The sequence below is a fragment of the Astyanax mexicanus genome, chromosome 9, assembly GCF_023375975.1.
Source record: "Astyanax mexicanus isolate ESR-SI-001 chromosome 9, AstMex3_surface, whole genome shotgun sequence".
Classification (NCBI taxonomy): domain Eukaryota; kingdom Metazoa; phylum Chordata; class Actinopteri; order Characiformes; family Acestrorhamphidae; genus Astyanax; species Astyanax mexicanus.
The window spans coordinates 31,983,771-32,006,003 of record NC_064416.1 but is presented as its reverse complement, the minus strand read 5'-3'; the positions used below and the strand labels follow the sequence as shown (position 1 = coordinate 32,006,003).

Genomic DNA, 22,233 nt, shown 5'->3' with positions numbered 1-22,233 from the left:
AAGTTTCTCTACAAATAACTATGTTACACCCTTTCACAATTAATGACTTTATTTACATTAATATTTTAATTCTGCATTAATAATGAAAATTGTAAAGTTAAAATTTGTTTTTGTTTTTTTTAATGTGAGGGCTACTCTACACTGTGATGGAAGCTTGCCCACGTTACAAACAAATAAAGACCAAAAATACAAAAAAATAATGTTTTATTTATTGTTATAGTTAACAAACCTGCAAAAGGCACTCCCCCCACACTGACTGAGTTCCATATCACAAGCTAATAGATCCTCTGGTCTGATTTTTTTTTCTTTTTATGTTTTATTAGTTCATGAACAGCTGAGTGTCTGAAAAAACTTTAGACACTAAACCATTCCACTCCACTGCAGAGATGAATACACAACCTCCCCCTCCACTCCACTGTCCCGTGGGGAGCACAGCAGCACTGTTTTCTTCACATTAGAACCGAGCCGAGCCACAGCCAGAACATCACACAGTGGCAACTGTTCAACCATCGACAGGCACAGAGCAATGAAGTGCGCATGGAAACGCAGTGGATCACCTGCAGGAAAAAAGCAAAACAATCAGTCTATGTTACAAAACAAATGTATTTCTATGTGTATACATAAAAAGTATCTATTTCAATATGCCAACATAGTTATAAAATGGACAAATATATTTTTCACTGTATATTTGACTGAATATATCAGATTTTTTAATATGGGGTCCTTCTTTATAGTTAGTATGCGACTTGCGTCCATTTTGCTTGGGGCCCCACAAATGCCTTGAATGTAAAAAAAAAAACCTTGGTTACGAACAGCAGTGGGTGATCATGATGGTGATCACCAGCATCTGGCTAAAATTGTCCATGTGAACAGACAAGTGACTCTGAAAGAAATCATATCTGCATTCAGTGCAGCAGACCCCGCCCACGTATCCCACAGCTCAGTGCAGAGGTATTTAGCTTTTGTAAAACAGCTACTGTCCCAAAAGTTTTGTCATGTCACTATAATAAGTCTACTAAATCTACTGAACTCACCTGGATACACTAGATAATCTCCACCAAACTTCCCTGCTGCTGTGAGGTAGAAGCCCCTCCCCCTCAGATCTCTATACACTCTGAACCTTGTCTCAGACCGCTCATCTCTGGGCATTGGCCAATCAGCAGCCAGGAAAGCAGCTTCTTCGGGACAGTGACCGAAGCCAGCACGGGCGGTGCAGAGCTGCACTGCCATGGCGGAGCGTGGTAACGTGAAGCCTTTCTGCAGGGAGCTGAGCCGCTCTCTCATTGCCTGCTCTGTGCCCTCGTCACATGTGTGATCTGTGCAAAAAGACACAATAAAAAATCATTATATTTAGAAACTGTCTGCCTGTACAAAAAAAAACAAAATGATGCTTCAGCTACTGTATTCAATTAAATTATTTATCTTAATCCTTTATAACAGTAGCACTGTGATTAACCCTTTCAGAACTGAATTATGTCCCAGTGATGGAGTGATAAATAAAAATAAAAAATAAAGGAATGCTGCTTTCTGTCTATAATGCTTGTAATTTTAATTTGATATTGACCTAATGTGTTCTAAATCACATATAAATAGTAACAATAAGCTCCTATTTTGCCTCACTGGCTCAAGTGCAGCCATGCCCTAATTTCTGAGTTGGTCTTATTTTCCAGTGCAATGGTGGGGCTAAGCTACTGTTTCATTGGCTGGTTTATGATATGATGATATGGACCATTCATATATGATGTCAATTGTAATGGATGCAGGGTCTAATAGGGTTAAAGAGTTGTAATTAGATGTTTAAATCTAGATTTGTATAATTAAATCTAATAAGTATCTATAAATGTGTGTGTAACCAATCACATTGATTTTGGAACAAAATTTTAAAAATCAGCTTTTCAGCAAGAGGGAAAAAGAGGGTCTGCATGAAGCTGGACTCTCTGGTGACGGTGGCAGAGAAGATTGGATTAGGTGTAGACTAAATAGCGATACAAAGTCATAATAAGCCCTAACTCTAACACTAACAGGTGAAGTGAAAAACACAGATTTTCTTAATCTACAAGATCATCTTTCAAGTGGTGGATATATTAGGCAGCGAGTGAACAGTCAGTTCTTGAATGTCATGTGTTGAACAAAAAAAAAAAATTAACAAGAGAAAGAATCTGAGACACTTTGACAGGCACAAACTGTGATGCTCTAGTCGACTGGGTCAGAACATCTCCAAAACGTCAGGCAGTTCCTGGGGCATATGCCCAGTGCAGAGCTGTTGCCATTTTCAAATGATGATAAATGGAGACAAAAGGTCTTGTTCTGAAAGCTCTAAAATACCTAATGCTCAGTCCTGGCTGTAACTGACTTTTACTCACCGTTCTGTTTTGCATTCATTACTCTCTGCAGAACCGCCTTCTTGTCCTCGAGGGCGAGAACACACTGCTCCTCATAACTGTGCTCCAGTCTGGACTGGTATGCCTCAACAGCCTTCACATGGCTTTCTTCATCTTCCTATAGAAAAAAATGGTAAACAGAACAGAATCCACCACCATCTTGCTTTGACCAAAGTATGTATGCAGTAAGTAGTTTTTTTTTTTTTTTAATAATATGCCACAGGTATAGATGCAGGTACAGTTTACATTATCTCTACAGCATGACAATAAGCCTACACATGGTTAGCCATTTCTTGGCGAGGAGCCTTTATAATATACAAGCTTTTGACAAGTGTGCATTTCCCAACAGTGCTTGTATAAATTACAAAAAAAACAAATATCAATTTTACCCTTAAACAATATTTTAGCCTCTTTGTGCCATTAAACAAAAAACACTCACAAAAATAAACATGAGAGGGTATTCTATGGTTGCAAACAATAAGTAGCCATTTTACTCCAGTAAACACTCTAGAACAACTGCTTGACAAGTCAATGTTAGAGAAGTACTATCAGTACTCCCAGTGTGTATAAGAGTGGTATAAACTCCCCAGGAACTGATTTCCTGATTGTCAAACAATCAGGAAATCACTTAAATAGAACCTGTCTGACAACATGAAGCAAAATATAAGATCTTAAAAGCAACACATCATATGTATTTCTGAAGAAATTCACTCACATCTGTCCATCTGTAAAAGGTTTAAAAATACATTCTAAAGCATTGGGACTGTAGTGAACCACAGTGAGAGCTATTTTTCACAAACGCAGATACAATGGAACACTGGTGAACCTTCCCAGGAGTGACCAGCCTACCAAAATTACTCTAAAAGGGTATGGACAACTAATCCTGGAGGTCACAAAATAACCAATGACAACATCTAAAGAATGGCAGGCCACATCTGCCTCAGTTAAGGACAGTGTTAATGATTCAATAATAAAAAAAAGAGACTGGACGAAAATGGTTTTCATTAGATTCTAGGCAGGTTTCAAGACAAAAAACACTGCTGACCAAGAAAAACACAACAGGCCATCTCACATTTGGCAGCAAACATCCTGATGATCTTTTTGGAAGATGTGTGGCCCATTACAACTTGCGTAAATCAAAAAATAATAATTTCAGAAAAAGAGCATCATACTGAACGTAAAACATGGTGGTGGTAGTGTGAAGTTCTGGGGCTACTCTGCTGCTTCTGGGCCTGAACAACTTGTTCACAGCTTTAATAGATGGAACAAGGAATTCTGCTGTTTACCAGAAAATTCTGAGGGAGAATGTCTGGCCATCAGTTCATGACTTTCAGCTCAGGTGCACCTCGGTTCTGCAGCAGGACAATGATCCAAACAAAACCCTTTGAACAAAACAATTCTGTAAAGAAGAGTGGGACAAACTTGCAGTTGTTGCCAAGGGTGGTACAACCAGGTTATTAGGTTTAAGGGGCAAACACTTTATAGGGTTAGATTGGTTTGGATAGACTTTTTTCCCTAATAAATAAAACGATAATTTAAAAAGTGTGTTTTATATTTACTAAGGTTATATTTGTCTGATATTAAAATGTGTTTTTAATCTTTGCTTTAAAAAGCAAAAACAATAGGAATCTGAGGGTGCCAAATACAAAAAGATGAAAATAAACCCAGTGATTTCTCCAATTCTTATATAACCAATAAAATAAAGACAGTTAACACTAGATAACCTGGTTGTGTGTGTGTTGTACAGCAGCCCTGCCTCTCTCCAGCAGCAGACTGGCTTCCTCCTGCAGGATCTCCAGCGGTCTCCCCAGCCGCACATTCTGCCTCGGCTGCCTGGCCAGCGAGCCCACCAGCGCCCCGACCACCCCGTCCTCCTCCCGGACTCTCCGGATGTCGCCTGCTCTCCACAGTAGAGGAGTGCCCCCGACCAGGCTGATGTTCACACGGGGTTCCCTGCTCCTCTCCCGGTCTCCCTCACTCTCAGCCCCCGCTGCTTCACCGCCCTCCCCGGCTCCTCCGTTCTGTCGAGTGCCGTGATCTTCAGCCGGCCTCTCACAGTCCATCTCAGAACCAGAACTAAGCCTAGAACATGTTTAACCATTAAACACAAGTTCTGTTAGAGAACGCTGAAGCTGGGCTGAGGATGAACCACATGGCCACACACTGCAGTTTCAGTCTGTCTGTGTTTAATATATTTAATACCTATATTACGGGTATTTTCTGTACTGTAGATTAAAACACAGATAAAAACAAAAAAGTAAATATAAAATAGATACTAATCTATGCAATCTAGATTTATTCACAGTTTAACAAAACTTCTTTTTCTCCTAAACAGCAGGACTTTTATCTGTTGATCACGCTGCTCTACAGGTCCGACTTCCTGTTTTCACTGTTTACGTTCGTGACGCGAAACACCACGTGGCCTACGTCTGTCATTATAACCAATGGGCTTTAAGCAAAGGTCTTTATTTAACATAACGTTACGTTTAGTTTTTTTTTTTTATGCAGAAATAAATTACACTACCGATCAAAAATAAAAATAAAAAAGTTTTAGAACACTCACTGTTTCATTTTGTAAAAAAAAAACTGAATATAGTAAAAATAAAAAAATTAACAGGTTTGGAGTCTTTTTAAAATAAGTTACTGGTTAAGAGTTATAGCTGGTCTGTAGGAATATAAGTAAACTAAGCTTTGGAAATTGATGAAAAAAATGAGAATTTCCAAGCCACTGCACAGCACTTTCATCATAATAACTAAAAAAGAAACACAGATAACTCTGTAACTATTAAAACCATAAGTCAGTTCTTTCAACAAGTTACCACTGCCATTGTGTTTACGTGCATCTCCGTGGAAACACGCACCCAAAGTGTAAATATGGTGTGTAGCAGTGGACAAATAGCTATTTTATTAAACGTGAGGAGACGAAACTCAAAAAAATAAAATTACCAGAGGACGACAGAGTTCAGCAAAAAACAGTAGGTAATTCAGGCATGTAATTTTCTGAGACGTCTGAGAAAAACGAGTACATGGTCGTTCTGGACGGGAATAAAATCACAGAGGGCCCCCCATAAAAGAGAAAATTAACCCAGGACCCCCTGAGAAACTAATCCCATCCGGATAGAAACTGGAGAAAACTGGTACACGGCCAGACTGACCCACGTACCAACACCTTTAGCTTAGTTTAACGGTGGACTAAGTCTTTGTTTCAGCAGTGAAGAAAATAATTAGATGTCTAACAGGTGAAGTGCAATAATAAAGACATGGCTAAAGTCATTTCTTTTATTAAAAATATAGAAATAAAGCAGAACAAGTGGGTAGTAGAAAAATAGTTTATATATTTGTATAGTTATATTATATTGTTTCATTTCAATATATCCCTAATATATATACTTTAATTCTAAAACTTTTGCACAATCTCTTTTTAGTGTTTACTGACTTACAGTTTTGAGAAGCTTTTGGCCTGAAATATTTTATATCCTTTGTGGAGGTTCTTGCAGGGTGTTCAAAAAAGTGAAAATAGTCTAGGAAGGAATCTTTTTTGTTTTCCAATTTACTACTGTTTTACCATCATCAGCATTAAATGTAAAACTTAAAAGACACAATTAAGTTGACTGCTGGTAAAATGTTTGTGGTCCTGTGTTTGTTGCCCCTAAAATGAACTGACACCCTGTCCAAGAGGCATAGCCGTCTTGAACCCACTAATAAACTTTTAACCCATCTCAGTTCTACAGTATCTGTTGCAGACACTGGGATCCATGGCTCATATTATCACGTCTGTAAATAAATCATATATTCATATAGGTATTCCAATCCATGCCATATGTTTGACAAAATGCATCAGTAAATGGTGAAAGTACTTGCAATGTTGATCACATTATTGTCTAAAGCTGCAGTAAAAAATGTGTGTATGTTGCATTTTATTATATAACATATCTATATTATCCAAACTTCATTTAAACTTCATATTCGTATGATCATACTCAGAAAGTGCCGAGTATTCAGTCCTGCTCTATGCATGATACCATATCTATAGCCATATGTCATTTCACACACTGGTTACTTGTTAATGCGTACATGGTACTTGTACGTGTGCAACATATGCACCACCTGTCCTTGAGCATGGTCAGCAAATCTGCTGTTCTCTAGGTATATAAGCAAGGCCTGAGGGCGTCCAAATACAGCGAGACGTTCCTGTCCAGCACAACCATGAAGGCTCTCATTCTCCTGGCCCTGTGCGCCGTGGCGTACGCCGCCCCCCTGGATGGTGACGATGACAAGATCGTCGGTGGCTACGAGTGCCAGAAGAACGGTGTGGCCTACCAGGTCTCCCTGAACGCCGGCTACCACTTCTGCGGCGGCTCCCTCATCAGCAGCCAGTGGGTGGTGTCTGCCGCCCATTGCTACAAGTCTCGCATCCAGGTGCGCCTGGGAGAGCACAACATCAACGTCAACGAGGGCACCGAGCAGTTCCTCAACTCCGCTGTGGTGGTCAAGCACCCTCGCTACAACGGCAACAACCTGGACAACGACATCATGCTCATCAAGCTCAGCCAACCCGCCAACCTCAACAGCTACGTCAAGACCGTGTCCCTGCCCAGCAGCTGCGCCGCCGCCGGCACCCGCTGCCTCATCTCCGGCTGGGGCAACACCAGCAGCAGTGGCAGCAACTACCCCGACCGCCTGAGGTGCCTGGATGCCCCCATCCTGAGTGACAGTTCCTGCAGAAACTCCTACCCCGGTCAGATCACCTCCAACATGTTCTGCGCCGGATTCCTCGAGGGCGGAAAGGACTCCTGCCAGGGCGACTCCGGTGGACCCGTGGTCTGCAACGGACAGCTGCAGGGCGTCGTCTCCTGGGGTTACGGATGTGCCCAGAGGAACAAGCCCGGCGTCTACACCAAAGTCTGCAACTACAACACCTGGATCAGGGACACCATGAAGTCCTATTAAATTATCATTCCTGAGGTCTCAATAAAATTCCATTAGAAAATATTCAACTCCTCTGTGATTTCTTTCAACAATTCAACAACTGGCATCTAAACTGCATTTGCATCAACTTTAGAAAAAAAAAACAGTTAAAAACAACTAAAAAGCTAAAGTGCCCTCTAGAGTGGCAGTAAAGTGCTCATCTAGCAAAAAAATTATAATTAAGTTTCTACTTGATCAAAAATAATACAATTTGAGTCAGATTAGAGAAAATTGAAGTCAAAAATGAATATTCACATTTTTGCTTTGAAACCAGCTAATATACTTACAGAAGTGTAACTTTACACTGTGTTTTTAACACATTCAGACGCAAACTGATAATACATCAGGTAGAAGATTATTTAAATCCTACAGTTTCAGTGTTGGTCTGAAAGTGTTTGGACATCATCAAATGTCTCAAAATTGTTCACATTCATAAACTCAAGTAAAAGAATAGATACTAAGGTTTAAAATACATAAAATTCATATACAATAAATTAGAAACAACTTAAGAACGAGTTCGCAAGCAGCAGCAGTTTTAGACATAAATGATATTTTATTTCAGTTGAGAATATAAAAAGAAACATTGAAAAAAATAAACAAATCGGAATATATTAACTCAATGACGTACATTTCCTCATGATCTGGATAAAATATACAGTAAGGTATGTATTTCATCTTTATTAAGTCTTTAGCATAAAATTCTTCAGATATGAATAAAACTCTTGATCCATATATCTAAAATCACAATAATTTATAATTGTGCGTGTGTTTTGTTTGCCATAAGAGCAATTTTTTTAATCTGGGAAATTATGCATAAGTATCAAAAATGTGCGCGGAAAATGTGTGCGTTAATGGGAACAGAATTACACACACAACTTTGGCCCTTGATTACTGTTACTATAAACAATTAACTGTTTTTGTAAAGACTGGGAGGGGGGGGGGGCTTATTGAAAAGTGCATGTGTAGATCAGCTGACTGCATCTTTAAGAGCAACAAGGCTTATTAATTAACAATGGATAGCCAAATGTAGGATTGCTGCGTGCCATTTAAAAGCGGACGTCGAAGTTCCAATTATGACTCCATTCTCCATGTTGTTAAGTATGTAAAAGTCTGTGTAAAGCACTGTTATTAACTGGTATTGTTCATATTATTACCATAATATTGCATTTTAAAAATGCTTTAAAATTTTGTAAAATTATCTGAATGAACTGGAACATCATTAACTCAGCTGTGAGATCATTCCCAGCTCCAATATCTGACTTCTAGAGTAAATGAAAGGCTGTAGCTTTCACAAGGACTTTTCAAATAAGATTTCCCACCATTCCAATAAAACCATTGCTAATCCAGAGGCAGTCGACCCACTGTGTATGTCAGGACTCCCACAGCTAACAGTAAAAGTGGACGAGGACATCCAGTCTACACCAGCAGAGACTCTGTTTTCAGTGAAGACTTTCATTGGTGCCCCTTTACTGACTGTGTAGTCCTAACATATACCTAGAGAGAGAAACAAAATAGTCACCAATTAATGTCAAACAAGAGAAAATCAGCAATCATCACTTTGAAACTATGTATTTACCAAATATTTGGCAACAAAAAATTGTTAAACTGAAAAAGTTAACATTTTTGATAATTAGAACACAAGTAAAAGCTTAAAAAAGGTTTAACAAACAATAACATATTTAATAATGTAATCAGATTGCACCCACATTGGGTGTTAAATGTCTAAAGTTAAAACTAATATTTTTTTAAATGCCTAAATGTCCTTTTTTTTTTTTTTAACAAATTACATTTGTGCAATGATGAAAATCATGACAAAACTGATAAAAACCTGATCAATATTCTGCCAATAATGGCATTTCAGTGCTATCACTTTTTAAAACCAATACATGTTTAAAATGTATCGAGCTATAACCCTAATGGCTGGAAAATAAAAGGCATGATTGTGTCAAAATGAAGTCTGTCAGACCAGTAAAAGCATTTTAAAATTGTAAATGCAGAGGTATGGACAGAGGTATAGGAACACCTGCTCATTCACTGTTTCTTTCCCAAGAAAGACCTTTAACAAGAATCAATTGCAAAATATAAACAGAGGCCTGAAAATGTAAACAAATGTAAAATGTAAAAAAAAAAAAAAAAAAAAAAAAAAAAAAAATTAATCCGATTTTATAACCCTAACTGCATAACCCTTTTAGAATATTTGATTTTCCAAATTACATTACATAACATTTTGCAGGAGCGTTTATCCAGAGCGACTTACAATTAATGATGTACATTTAGCAATAGAGGACATAGATCTTTAAGGCAAAAACATTTTAAAGGAGGCCAAGGGAAATAGTGGGAGACAGGAGGAAAGGTTTGTTAGGGGTGTTAGGAGTTAAGAAATAACTGGTTAATCATGTTTACCACAATGTTTTGAATATTCTATTATCAGCAGGTTTCTCTATTGTTACCTACAGGAAAAGGAAGAGCTCTGATTCCCCAACAGTCTTGACTTAGGCTCGTTGAAGGGGCAGGGTGTCCATGTGTGCATTCAGCTTCATCTCATTCTCCAGGATCTGGACCAGCTGCTGCATGGAGGGAAGGTGGCCAGACTCTAGCTTGGACCAAACAGGCACATCTGTGGACAGACACACACATACACAAACACAGCACAAGGTTAGTCTGGCAAAGCCTCTGGAAAAAGTCTTGACTGTTCTGCACAATACAACATTGAAACGGAAAAATCCTCACTGATTTATAATAAAATAATAATACATTTAAAATAAACTTACCATTCAGTGATATTTCAAAGGCACCAGTGGACATACACTGGTTTTCAATCATGTTGCTGAGGAAAAACACCATCATACAAGCATATATCTGAAAAAAAAAAGGAAAACAAATCCAAATAGTTCACTTCAGCTCATGTGCATCATAAGGGTAGCTGCAGGCATGGAGAAATTAAATGCAAGTCTTTATGGGTAGTTTTTCCACACAAATTATTAAGCACAGTCTCAGACTGTACAGCATTTTGAATAGAGAATTCTTGTTGAAAGGAAAACACAGTCTACGACTAGGCATAATCCGTGTTTGGGAAATCAACTCTGTAAGACATTCCAATACCCCTTTCAAATTTACAGAGTTTAAAGTAAGATTAAGTAAGCATTCAGCATTATGTATAAAAATAATAATAAATCAAATCATCAAAATAATGCATCAAATCATCAAATACATCAAGGGCCCTCAGCCCTTTACACTCCTATCTATCTCAAGATTACCAAGAGAGACAGAGGCTGATGCAAGTCTCCCAGCAGACATCGTTAACAACCTCCCAGTAGGGCCTATGGTGTGGGTTACACTTATAAACAGAATCCCAGTGCGCTGCAGGTAACTGACGAGGGACTGAACAGATGACGCACTAGCACTATACTTTTTTTAAACGCATCTATTCGGTAGTTCCATCCATGATCTCTGAATCACAGAAATCACAGAGAGAGCCTCACAGAGTGGTACTGAGAAAACATGTAAACCTTTTAAGAATTACAAACAGCTTGCACCACACTTGTATTGGGTAATCCACGTTCTTTACTGGTTTTATGGTTACACCAATTTCTTTTCCCTAGCTGGATTTCTTGTTTTCTATAGTGTAGAGACGCTTAATCTGTCTCTATCCACCTCAAAAATATTTATAACAAATCATACTATTGTCTGTTTATCATTTTAATACACGTAAATAGACTAATCACTAATGAAAATGACTAATTGTTCCTTCTTAAAATAAGTAGAGGGGTTACAAATGTTATATCCTTACCTTATTCTCCTGACCCCAAGCCCAGAGTCCAGGGGTCTCCACACCAAAGAGCACAAACGGGTCTTTTCCCACAACAATGAGACCAATCACTGCAAGCTTAAATATGGACAGGAAGGAAGCAAAGTGTCTGCAAACAGAGAATTTACACAAGCTTTAGAAATACGTAAACGTGTGATCAGAAAAAATAATTCATTGTTTATTGACCTGTTAATTGAAAGAAAAGCTGTATATGTACCTGTACATGGGCTGAGGCAGGTAGTTCTCCCCTTCGATGCGGATGTCTGGGTACCTCTGGGCAAGAACCCGAGTGTACTCCTCAAACACCCGCTTGTATCCTCAGGATATGCTAAACACAAAGAAATGGCATCACTAGATACACTTTAGATTGTGGTCTGCCACTACTGACGCATTTTGTTTGCAAGTCAAAATAAAAAAAATATGCGACAGGTATTGCATTGTTCTTAAATATATTATGATAATATTTCTACCATTTCACCCACACAGCTAAAATTTAAAACAAGTACTACTTAGAACTTTGTCCAAGCATGAATGCAATGTTCATATTTACATAGTATTTCTTGCACTATACTGATCCACAGACACTGCACATAGCCTAAGCTACTATATTTTACTTTACATATACACTTAAAAAGTACTTTAACTGCAGCATTACTTTCAAGTAGATAATACTGCATTTTGTACTTCTAGTTAGATGAGGACTGTATTTTACCATAAGGCAATAATAAACTTTACCATGTAACAAAATTATTACAATCCTTCACAGATGTATTTTTTTGCATTGTTGTGTGACTCCAAATCCAAACTCCAAAAGCTTTAAAACGATTTTTTTCACAATAAATCCATAATATTTAAGTTAAAATACACATTCTAGTGGTATCCCTGGGTTTTACTCATTCCTGTTACTATAACACGTTACCCCATCTGAAACATCTACAAAAAAAAAAAGAAATCAACATTTCACAAGTCACATCTACAACAGGACGTTACATCAGTTGGTTCTTCTGAAGATAATGGGAAGACCAAAATTAAGTTCCCTAATTTGTTTTCTGTATATTTGATCTTATTGTAACTATGACTGAGGAATTCAACTTTAATACTCTGTCCTGTAACCTAAATTAATTCTTAGGACGTCTTGGTTTATTTTTAAAATAAACATTTTGGGAAAATCACTTGAATGTGCTCACTGTCCTCATGATATGAGCACAACCAACATTTAGCTATTTTTCATGTTTTTGTTAATTCTATGCTAAAAAGTATTTTTTGTTACTTTAATTCTTGTTACTCAAAACACAAAAAGTAACGGGAATGAGTGCAAGTAACAGGAGTGAGTTCACTGGGGAATGGTCCATTTACATTTCCTGACAATTCTGTGTTCTGCGCTGCTGTAGGATATTACTGCAAATTATTATTTATCTGAATGTGTGGATACCTATACTTTCTTTAATGACAAATTTTAAATGACTAATTTAATCTAGAAATATTTTCAACCCTGACAGAGAATCACAGCTACTGTCACATACCACACTTAGTTATGGACTTACTGAGGGTCATTAAAATTTTAGTTATAATTAAAGTTGTGTCAGGAATTAATAATAATGGTAAACAGCTAAATAAACAGTGCAAACTTCTGACACACTGTAGTTCATAACCCTGGGGTCACTTACCCTCTTCTTCCTCCAGACGTTATCTATCGTTATCTATCATATGATCGCTGTCGGAGCAGCACAACGAGTTTAGCTACAGTTAGGATACAGGTTAAAGGCTAAACTGACAACCCTGACACAGGAAACAGACTCACACAGGGAAACAGATCATTTACTCAGTTAACTCAGCTCAGCTTACCGACCCTGATATCTTACATTTAACAATACCAACCCCCCGAGCGGGAAAACTCAGGGTTTATTATATATACTAATCTAGTATAACATAATATAACTCCAGCGCTGAGAGAATCTCCGCTCAGACACTGGAGTCAGACCCACAGCGGATCCACTGTTAGCGCTGTTAGCCACGCAGCTAACGCCACCGACTCCCCGCGGTCTTTTCTCACCAGATCTGGAATTTGAGCAGCGGTCCGGCGGTGTACTGCATCTTCAGCTTCTTAACGCTGCCGTTATCCGCTGTAGCGTGATATAAAGAAAACACCGAGAGAAACAACAGCGCTAAACACCGGGAGCCCATCCTGCCGCCGCGGCTCGACACACTACACTGACCCGCGGAGACTCTCAGCTCTTCCGCTCCGATCACACACACAGTAACACTACCTCCACCCTGCGGTCAAATCTAAACACACCAACATCCTTATAATAACCCTAATATACATCTCTGGAAAAATAATTAAGAGACTACTTCAGTTTCTGAACCAGTTTATCTGATTTTGCTACTTATAGGTATATATTTCAGTAAAAAGAACATTGTTGTTTTATTATATAAACTACAAATTCCAAATAGAAAATTTTATCAAGAGCATTTTTTATTTGCAGAAATTGAAGAAAAGATGCAGAGCTTTCAGACCTCAAATAATGCAATGAAAATAAGTTAATATTCATAAAGTTTTAAGAGTTCAGAAATCAATATATGCTTGTTTACTCCGCTTTACTCAAACATGCACCACATATTAAGTGCACTATATGTGTACTATATGCAAATTCACACACACAGGAGTCTAGGCCCTCTGGAGAATATTGCCAACAGAATAGGGCTCTCTGGAGCAGATCAACAAAAACGAACCTACTGGCACCATCCCTAAGGTGGGCCATAAAGACCAATAAAAGGGTATAAAGACTCCAGTATTGAGGTGTGGTGCAGTGGAACTGGGTTCTCTGGAATGATGGAACTCCATTCAGTGTAAATCAGCAGCAGTGTGCAACCTATTAATCAGGTCAATCAGACAATAGAATCAATTAATTAATCAGACAGATAGATTACATGTCATCACATCATATTAACATAATTTATCAGAAGGTTTATTTCACTTACATCAAGTTGTACAAAAATGCAAGTTGATAAAAATGTAAAGCAAGAAAAATTATAAATAACAAAAATGTTTAGATATAAAGTGTGTGCAGAAGATACTATATTACTGTATTATTTTATAGAATTCTGAGAATTTGGCATGTGTTAAATAATCCCATCTAAAAGTTGTTCCCAGTTGCTCTTTGATGGTTGAAGGCTGCTAATCCTGATGAAAAAAAACTAAACTATACTGGAAGGTTTGCTGCTTAACCAGCTTTTTTATCAGTCAAAATTTACTCTCTGGTCTGGTCAGGTTGATCATGCTTGTATAAACTAAAACATACCTTAGGCTCAGCCGGTTTAATAAGCCTGAGCTAGTGGTGTTTTTTTCGTCATTAGCAAAATTAGATTGTATTTCTGTTTTTTCATGTTTTTTGGTGAGATCAGGAGTATTTTAGATTTATTATAAAATCTTTGGTCACATACACCTAATGCTGTTTATAGAGATTGTGAACCCAGCTAAAGTCACAGCCCTGAAACAAATCAAATCTGTATCAGACTAAGGCAAAAAATCAGGTTTAAAAAATCAGATTTGACACCTTCACAGAGCCCATGTTAAGGGGAGTCAGAGTTCAGCACAGTGGCTGGTGGCTGATGATGACAGCACGAAAAGACACATGAAATTCGATCTAACCATTCACATTCCGGCCACATGGCCACGACATATATCTGATCAAGGAACAGATATGGGGGGCTATGTTCACACTATCAGGCTGAAGTGATGTGTTAAATATATTCAATTTTTGCCCTGAAACATAACAGATCTGTATCAGACTAATGCAAAAATCTAATTTGATTCGTTTCAGCCTGGTAATGTGAATGTAGCCCTGGAGTCTGGCTGGACAGAGGTGGTGACTAGGGACATTCTAAAGTTGTATAATTAATAAATGAACATAACTGTTCATTAAGAAATCATTTTTAAGATATATGTTTGTGGTCTTTTGCAACAATAAAACCATAAAACCCCAAATATTTAACAATTTATTACTAAAAACATATTCTTTTTACAGTCTAAATAATACTTTTGAGGTAAACATCAGTAAACACCAGTATTAGAGGTATGGGTTCTCCAAGACAATGTCCTGTTGCTTTACCAGCATATCTGCAGTAGAGAGTGCTCTAGAGCAGGGGCGCACCTGTGCAGGTGAGCAGCACATCTTCTTGGCGCACTCCTTTCCACACTGCAGGCTACAGTGTGCCTGCACTGCAGCGTCCACGGTGTCTGGCACCACTGACCCCGCCCCTGACCCCGCCCTCATTTCAGTCCCAGTACCAGTACAGTGAGGATCGTCACTGGGATCAGTGATGAATTCTGGTTGGACGGTGCAGTCCATTACACCGAACCGGTTCAGTACCTCTGTGACGGTCACCAGGAGCTCAGAGCACTCTACAGCCCTCAGACCAGACGGGCAGTGAACGTGCACCGACCCCACGAGGTGCATCCCCGACAGCTGCCACACGTGCAGTTCATGAACTGCCAACACACCTGGCACCTGCCCGATACTGGCCGTCAGCTCCTCCATGCGCAGGTGTGATGGAGTGGCCTGGAGCAGCACCAGAGCGTGGCGGCAGAACTCCGGCAGGGTGGTGCCGATCAGCACCAGTACTGTAACCACAGAGAACGCTGGGTCCAGGTACCGGAGGTAACGACAGTCTGACCGAGGCTGCAGGCAGCCGGCACCGGCCAGCAGAAAGATTAGGCCATTGGCCAGAACCAGAACAGAACTCAGCAGGCCACGGATCACAGTGATGGTGCCCTTTACGCAGGTTCTCCTCTGCTGCCTTTTAGGCCTGCAGTTCACCAGCTCACTCCTGCCTGAAAAAAAAAGAAAATAAATAAGTAAAATGTTGACAAAACTGTGCTCCGCCCTCAAATGTGATGTCATAGAAACTGTTGATAGGCTGGACAAGCTGTGGCTGTGTACCAAGGATATTAGCATTAATAAAAATGGACGAAATAACTTCTAAAATTATAGATAGAAAACCCTTAGTTTTCGTGTTTTTTTTTTTTTTTTCAAATTTTTCCCATTTTCTCACCCAATTTGCACAGCCAATTACCCAACCCACTCAGTAGGACTCCCCCTATTACTAGTAATGCCCAACACACCAGGAGGGTGAAGACTAACACATGCTTCCTCCGATACATCTGAAGGCAGTCACCACTTCTTTTCGAGCTGCTGCTGATGCAGCATTACCGAGCAGCCAGAGCGCTCGGAGGAATGCGCAGCGACTCGGTTCCGGTACATCAGCTCACAGACGCCCTGTGCTGTGGACATCATCCTAGGAGTGATGTGGGGAGAGAGTGCCCTCTACCCACCCAGAGAGAGCAGGGCCAATTTTGCTCCCTCTGAGCGCTGGCAGCTTGATGGCAAAGCTGCATGAGCAGGTCTTTGAACCTGCGACCTCCCACTCATAGTGGCAGTGCTTTAGATCACTGGACCACTTGGCGCAGTTTTCATGTTTTTTAATTTATTTATAAGCTCTGTTTCTATTTGACCAGTTTTACAGCTGGTGGCAACCTCCCAAACTACCCCTCCCATTTTTTGGCCTTTTTCAAGCATTGAGCTGGCAGTGGAGTCAGCAACAGACAGGAGGTTAAGTGCCCTTTTAAAGAGTGTTTGGAGTAAAAACAAAATTTCAAGATTGTGTTGAGACAGCAGTGATATGGAGACAGTGAAGATGTGTGGTTAAAACCTGATGGGTCAGTGGGGAACTTTTCTCACCAGTTTGGCCGATACAGGCCGTGCAATTACCCTCTTCATTCTGCGTCTCAGTTAGCTGGAGGGTCTGCTGGTCACCAGCATCATGGGAGATGGAGTTCTGTGCATGGTTTGACTGTTGGAGAGAGTCAGTGGTGGGGGCTGATGGAAGATCAGTGCATGAGAGAGAGGATGAGAAGTCTTCTCTGTGTGCTGAGTTCTGGTCCGGGTTCAGCACACTGGGTACTGCAGGGTTGCAGAACATCAGAACGCCATTATGAAGACGATCTTCTGGAGCAGAATGATCAGGATCACTTGACATCTTTAACCTGCTGGAATTCCTCCATCTAAGCTGACTATGAGGTTTAGCTAAAACAAACAGCACACAGAGAAGAATGCTTAGATTAAAGAGGAAATAATGTAATTCTGTAATTGCAATTCTGCTTTCATTACTCATTAATTACAGTCTGAATTTTCACAATACAATCTAAAATACAAATACTTTCAGTGACCACGTTGAATAATGAACCATATTTACATTGCAGGCAAGAAAAGTAATTCAGGCCTCTGAAAATACCACTATGCGGTAACTACAGGTGGTTCTAGGGGCAGGGCCGCAGAGGCACTGGCCTCAGCTAAAATCTGAATACCCCCCTGAAGTGCCCCTTTCCAAAATCCACAGAAAATCCACAAAAAAGCAAAACAAAAGCAAACACTGGCAAAATCCAAAAGCAAATCAAACTACTTAAATTTATAAAGTAACTAAGTATATATATATACTAAATTATATATATATATATATATATATATATATATATATATATATATATATATATATATATATATATATATATAAGTGTTTGAACATTGTGTGACTGGAATAATAATAATAATAATAATACAAGGTCCCTCTAAAAGTATTGTGGCCCCCTGATGGCCCCTTACTCACAGTGAATAAACATTTACAGAGTAAACTTTTAAGACCCCTTAAGGAACACTGCGATCACAAATTTTTGGTAGCTTTAAATAAAAATAAAAATGTCGCTTCAAAAATAACAACAAAATGTATTTTCTGGACAATAGAGACAGTTACTCCAATATAAGCAGAAAACACTCTTTTAAATACTCTTCTAGAATTCTAGAAGTTAAAATGCATAAACAGGTATACCAATACCAATTGTCCCTCTAGTGTAAATGTATATACTGATGATTTTTTTGTATAGTTTTTGACCACAAAACAGATTTTTTTTTTTTTAGGATTGACAATGAATAACACAATGACATGCCAAAAGTTATGAGACTTTTGCCATATCCCATGGAAGCTAAAGAAGGCTGCACTGATTTGTGGGATATGTGGGTGGGGTCTCTTTCATTGATTGGGGATGTGATTTCTGTTTGTCACTTGCCAGTTCACACAAACAGTTCTAGTGTGGTATAGTGATAGTCAAGTCTAGTCATGAAATGCGCTTACTACTAAACATTCCACAGCCAACTGTCAGTGATATTATAACAAAGTTGAAGCAACTGGAAATGACAGCAACTTGCTCTGTCAATATAAAAAATGACAGCAGATGCTGAGGTGCATAGTGCACAGACGTACTTACATCTCCCTCATCTGCTGACATGCCAGTAGTTACAGATCCCACTATCAGGCAAAGTCTGCTGGCTAATCCTGCTGTGTATTGTGTATTGAGGTTCTCACCCAAAATGACCGAAATGGGAGAACATTCAAACAGCTCATAAAAGCATATGATTCCTGACATCAAATTCTTTCAACTGGTGGAAAAGGATGGATAGATTTTTTTCCCGTGCTCTTTTTTCCCTGACAAAATAGTATAAAATGAAATATCATACCTGTATCATTTGATATAGCAACGTTCTCATTTTGGGTCTCAATCAGGTCCTTGCTAAGCCTAGCACCAACTCCTACATCCATTTTTCGGCCTCCTCTCCAAATCAGTATGGCCGAGTTGAACATCAGACTGGCTGCACCGATCACAGTGGCCAGCAGAGGACGCTTTATTGTAAGGGCCTGTAGAGTACTGCTGATGACTTGGAGACTGATGGAGATACACAGAGAGATCAGCAGCAGAGCTGAGAGTACCGCCCCAAAAGGCTGAGCGCGCCACAAACTGTACTGATCCGCTTTAGAGACAACAGTTCCAGAGGTCATGTGACCTGGCTGGGTGGTCTCTGAAGATGGCACTGGTTTTGAGTCAGTTACTGTGGGCCCATCAGCGGTGGTAGTGGTGGGATCCTGTGGCTCTGATTGGCTGGGGTCCGTGGATGTGGTGGGGTCAGAGGTCACAGTAACTCCAGTCAGCTTCTCCAGGGGCAGCAGGGTTAGGTGGATGAGGATGTAGAGGGTGTGGAAACTGTCCACCATGTTAATGAGGGAGTTGCAGAGCCGTCCAATCACAATCTCGCACAGCAGGAGGGCGGAGGTGAACGCCAACAGGCACCTGTGAGGAGAGCTGCCCCATAACACTGACCTTTCCATTACACCTATAACAACACAGCAAAACACACAACACCACCTTAACAAACACAGTACAAGAGGACAAAAGTATTGGGACACCTGAACATTCATTGTTTCTTTTATGAATAGTAAGTGTATAAAAAAAAGCTTTTATTGGAGTAACTGTCTCTAATGCAAAATTTAGTGAGGCTAGGATTTTTTAATTCACACATACTAAAAGGAGTATCACAAAAACAGCATGATTTACTGCCTATTTAATGAGTCACATTTCCTAACCTTTAAAAAAAGGCTTTTATCGTGTAAATTTCCATCTCTGCAGCGCCCTCTTAGGTTCAGCTGTGCTAAAAGCGTGGATGATGTGTCCGTGTACTTTGGTGCGCAGACACATAACAATATTCAGATCAGTCAAACAATAATACCGCCCTCCTGCTGATGTCCAATCATCTGGGTCTCACCACTATCAGAGACACGCTGCTTCTGCTGCAGCTCAGCCAATAAGCTCTCGCTTCTGTCCCACCCCTAAACCCATACATCACCCAGTGCCCCTCCCAAACTTACCCTTCTATTTTTTTAACCATTTTTAAATTTGAGTGTGGAGTTAGTAAAAATCAGAGGGTTTAATCACACTTTAAACACTATTATTACTAATAAAATGTACAGATCTACAGTATAGATTTTCCTTGTGTAATGAGTAAGAGTAGAAGGGTAGAAGTAAAAAAGTAAAAAAATAAATCAGAAAAGTTAAGGTAAAGTTCAGATATTTTCGAACTGCTTGATTTTTTGCACCAAAAGTGGCATAGGGCCACCCAAAAGCAGTGTGAAAGACTGGAGGAGAGCATGACAAAACGCATGAAAGCTGTGAACATTAGTACTGTTGTTACTAAATTAATATGAACTTGCTTAATTTACATTATTTGAGGTCTGAACTGCACAGCAAATAAATGTTTTAATTTTTAAATTAAAATGTTGAAATGTTGTCAGTAGTTTATAGAATGCAAACAATATTTGTTTAACTCAAACAAATACCAATGGATAATCAATCCTCACAATGATACCACAAAGTCTAGTAGAAAGTCTTGTCTGGACAATAGAGACAGGTACTCTAACAAAAGCAGGATAAAGTCTCTTAAAGTATTTCCCTTGATTTTAGAAGAAAACAATGAATGAACAGGTGTCCCAGTACTTTTCTCCATATAGGGCACCTAATACAAACTCGTTCTGATTAATCGCACCAGGTACAGTTGAATATTTGCCATTGTATCACTTTTATAAAATCATTTTAAAGCATTTTTATTTGAACTCTTAATGACAATATTTCTGGTTCTAAGTTCTTGCCTCATTACACATGATAACAGAAGGGTTGGATTAACTAATCGTGAATAAAAACCCTATACGGTAGCTCACCTTCACCTCCCTGTATCTGAATCCCTCACTGTAAATGTAAGATTTAAAGATTACAGACCTGCCCGCTGTAAGTCTTCACTTCATTAAAGCTCGGGATGGATGTTCCTCTGGACTGTCCGGGTTAGAGTGCGGGGGCTTCCAGAGAGGGTCCATTCTCCCACGCCCCCCCCTCCCTCCCACCTCTCCACCCACCCACTAATCACCATCATGTGAGAGAGAATTCTTCCTCCCTGTGCCTCATCCTCCTCACCCTCACACAGCACCACATACCTGTGCTAAATCCAGCTACTGAGACCTCACACCCAGAACCCTCACACAACCTACATACACCTAAAAAAAAGTATTTTCAGAAAGCTTAACCGCTTCATGTCCGACAACTCAGTTTTCTTTAATAAAGTAATGCCACAGAACTGGATCTGATTTTGTCTAGTTATCTTTAAAATATTACATGCGATGTTATTTTATTTCTTTTTAGGTACAGACCATTTATTATATACTGATGCTGTTACGTTATTAAAGTAAAAACTATAACTAGAATATTTAGTAGTGAGAAAATGTTACAACTAAACTTGTTGCTCAGCTGCTGCATCCTATCATGGTACCACACTGAAATTCAGTTGAATGTCAACTAAACAGTCTTGTTGGTCATACTGGTTGTTTGGTAGGGCTGCAACTAATGATTATTTTGGTAGTTGACTACTATGATTATTTTTTTTCAATTAGTCGATTAGTCAACAATTATTTTTGCCATGTCCTCTATCTCTTAAAACGATAGAAACAGCTGAACATGAGATTTAAAAGGCATTTAAATGTCTAGATATTGTTTAAAGGTAGAAAGTACTGATATTTAGTGAGTAAAAATGTAATCTGTTAAGTTTGGGCACTTTTGGGGACATAGACTTAGTTAAGTACAAACTGTGTGAGTGAGACATTTACCCATCTCCCATTGCGCTTCTGTCCCCAGCACTTTGTATAATGCAGTAATGTTACAAACTAACGATTAGACGACAATGACATTTTTAATTTTGAAATTACCATGCTTATAGAGCAGCTAAACAATCCAATTTAAACACACCGATTGTTGATATGATCCAGAACTGGCAGGGCTGTTTTTTTTTTTAAGCTTCACTATGCTGGTTGACCATGATGACTAGATTTGGTGGATTAACAGCCACTAGCAAAAACTAGTCTTCAGCAGGATGTGGTGAGATGATACCACTTATTGACATACAGAGTGTTGAATGTTAACCTTCTACCAAAAGTGTGTTCATGTTTCTATAATTCATCATATCAGTTAAAGAGAAACATTTTTTTTTCTCTTACATTCAACCAAAATGTAATGACTTTTGCTTCCTCATGAAATAATAATACAAATAATATGACTACACACTGATATTAGAGTAAAGAGGTTTAAATTGATAAATAAATTAATCTGCATTTGTAAAATTCCTATATTATTAAGTGTAATACAAAAGC

General features: G+C 39.0%; 4 protein-coding genes across 4 annotated transcripts; 1 reads left to right on the top strand and 3 right to left on the bottom strand.

The window, feature by feature from the left end:
- Positions 1-187: 187 nt before the first annotated feature.
- Positions 188-4,761, bottom strand: tsen34 (TSEN34 tRNA splicing endonuclease subunit). The gene is made up of 4 exons (XM_007235623.4): positions 4,106-4,761; positions 2,364-2,499; positions 1,035-1,316; positions 188-557 (listed from the first exon to the last, which is right to left on the bottom strand). The coding sequence occupies exons 1-4, from the start codon at positions 4,442-4,444 to the stop codon at positions 361-363; spliced, it is 954 nt and encodes a 317-aa protein (XP_007235685.3). The 5' UTR covers positions 4,445-4,761; the 3' UTR covers positions 188-360.
- Positions 4,762-6,547: 1,786 nt separating this feature from the next.
- LOC103027426 (trypsin-3-like) lies at positions 6,548-7,373 on the top strand. Its single transcript, XM_007235622.3, has one exon. The coding sequence runs from the start codon at positions 6,588-6,590 to the stop codon at positions 7,329-7,331; it is 744 nt and encodes a 247-aa protein (XP_007235684.1). The 5' UTR covers positions 6,548-6,587; the 3' UTR covers positions 7,332-7,373.
- A 509-nt stretch (positions 7,374-7,882) lies between these two features.
- Positions 7,883-13,398, bottom strand: selenot1b (selenoprotein T, 1b). The gene is made up of 6 exons (XM_007235627.4): positions 13,211-13,398; positions 11,375-11,485; positions 11,140-11,266; positions 10,121-10,208; positions 9,804-9,966; positions 7,883-8,843 (listed from the first exon to the last, which is right to left on the bottom strand). Exons 1-5 carry the CDS (start codon positions 13,339-13,341, stop codon positions 9,842-9,844), a joined length of 582 nt encoding a protein of 193 aa, XP_007235689.3. The 5' UTR covers positions 13,342-13,398; the 3' UTR covers positions 7,883-8,843; positions 9,804-9,841.
- An 892-nt stretch (positions 13,399-14,290) lies between these two features.
- LOC111194732 (uncharacterized) lies at positions 14,291-19,464 on the bottom strand. Its single transcript, XM_022679424.2, has 3 exons — positions 18,729-19,464; positions 16,899-17,243; positions 14,291-15,991 (listed from the first exon to the last, which is right to left on the bottom strand). Exons 1-3 carry the CDS (start codon positions 19,462-19,464, stop codon positions 15,228-15,230), a joined length of 1,845 nt encoding a protein of 614 aa, XP_022535145.2. The 3' UTR covers positions 14,291-15,227.
- Between the last annotated feature and the right edge of the window lie 2,769 nt (positions 19,465-22,233).

Coding starts and splice junctions, on each gene's coding strand:
- LOC111194732 (XM_022679424.2), bottom strand. CDS start 19,464: ATGAATGTTCAGGTGTCCCAATACTTTTGTCCTCTTGTACTGTGTTTG. Junction 17,244..18,728: donor TGCTATATCAAATGATACAG/GTATGATATTTC, acceptor TGTTTGTTTTAG/CTAAACCTCATAGTCAGCTT. Junction 15,992..16,898: donor GGCCTGTATCGGCCAAACTG/GTGAGAAAAGTT, acceptor TTTTTTTTTCAG/GCAGGAGTGAGCTGGTGAAC.
- LOC103027426 (XM_007235622.3), top strand. CDS start 6,588: ATGAAGGCTCTCATTCTCCTGGCCCTGTGCGCCGTGGCGTACGCCGCC.
- tsen34 (XM_007235623.4), bottom strand. CDS start 4,444: ATGGACTGTGAGAGGCCGGCTGAAGATCACGGCACTCGACAGAACGGA. Junction 2,500..4,105: donor TACAACACACACACAACCAG/GTTATCTAGTGT, acceptor TTTTTTCTATAG/GAAGATGAAGAAAGCCATGT. Junction 558..1,034: donor AGATTATCTAGTGTATCCAG/GTGAGTTCAGTA, acceptor TTTTTCCTGCAG/GTGATCCACTGCGTTTCCAT.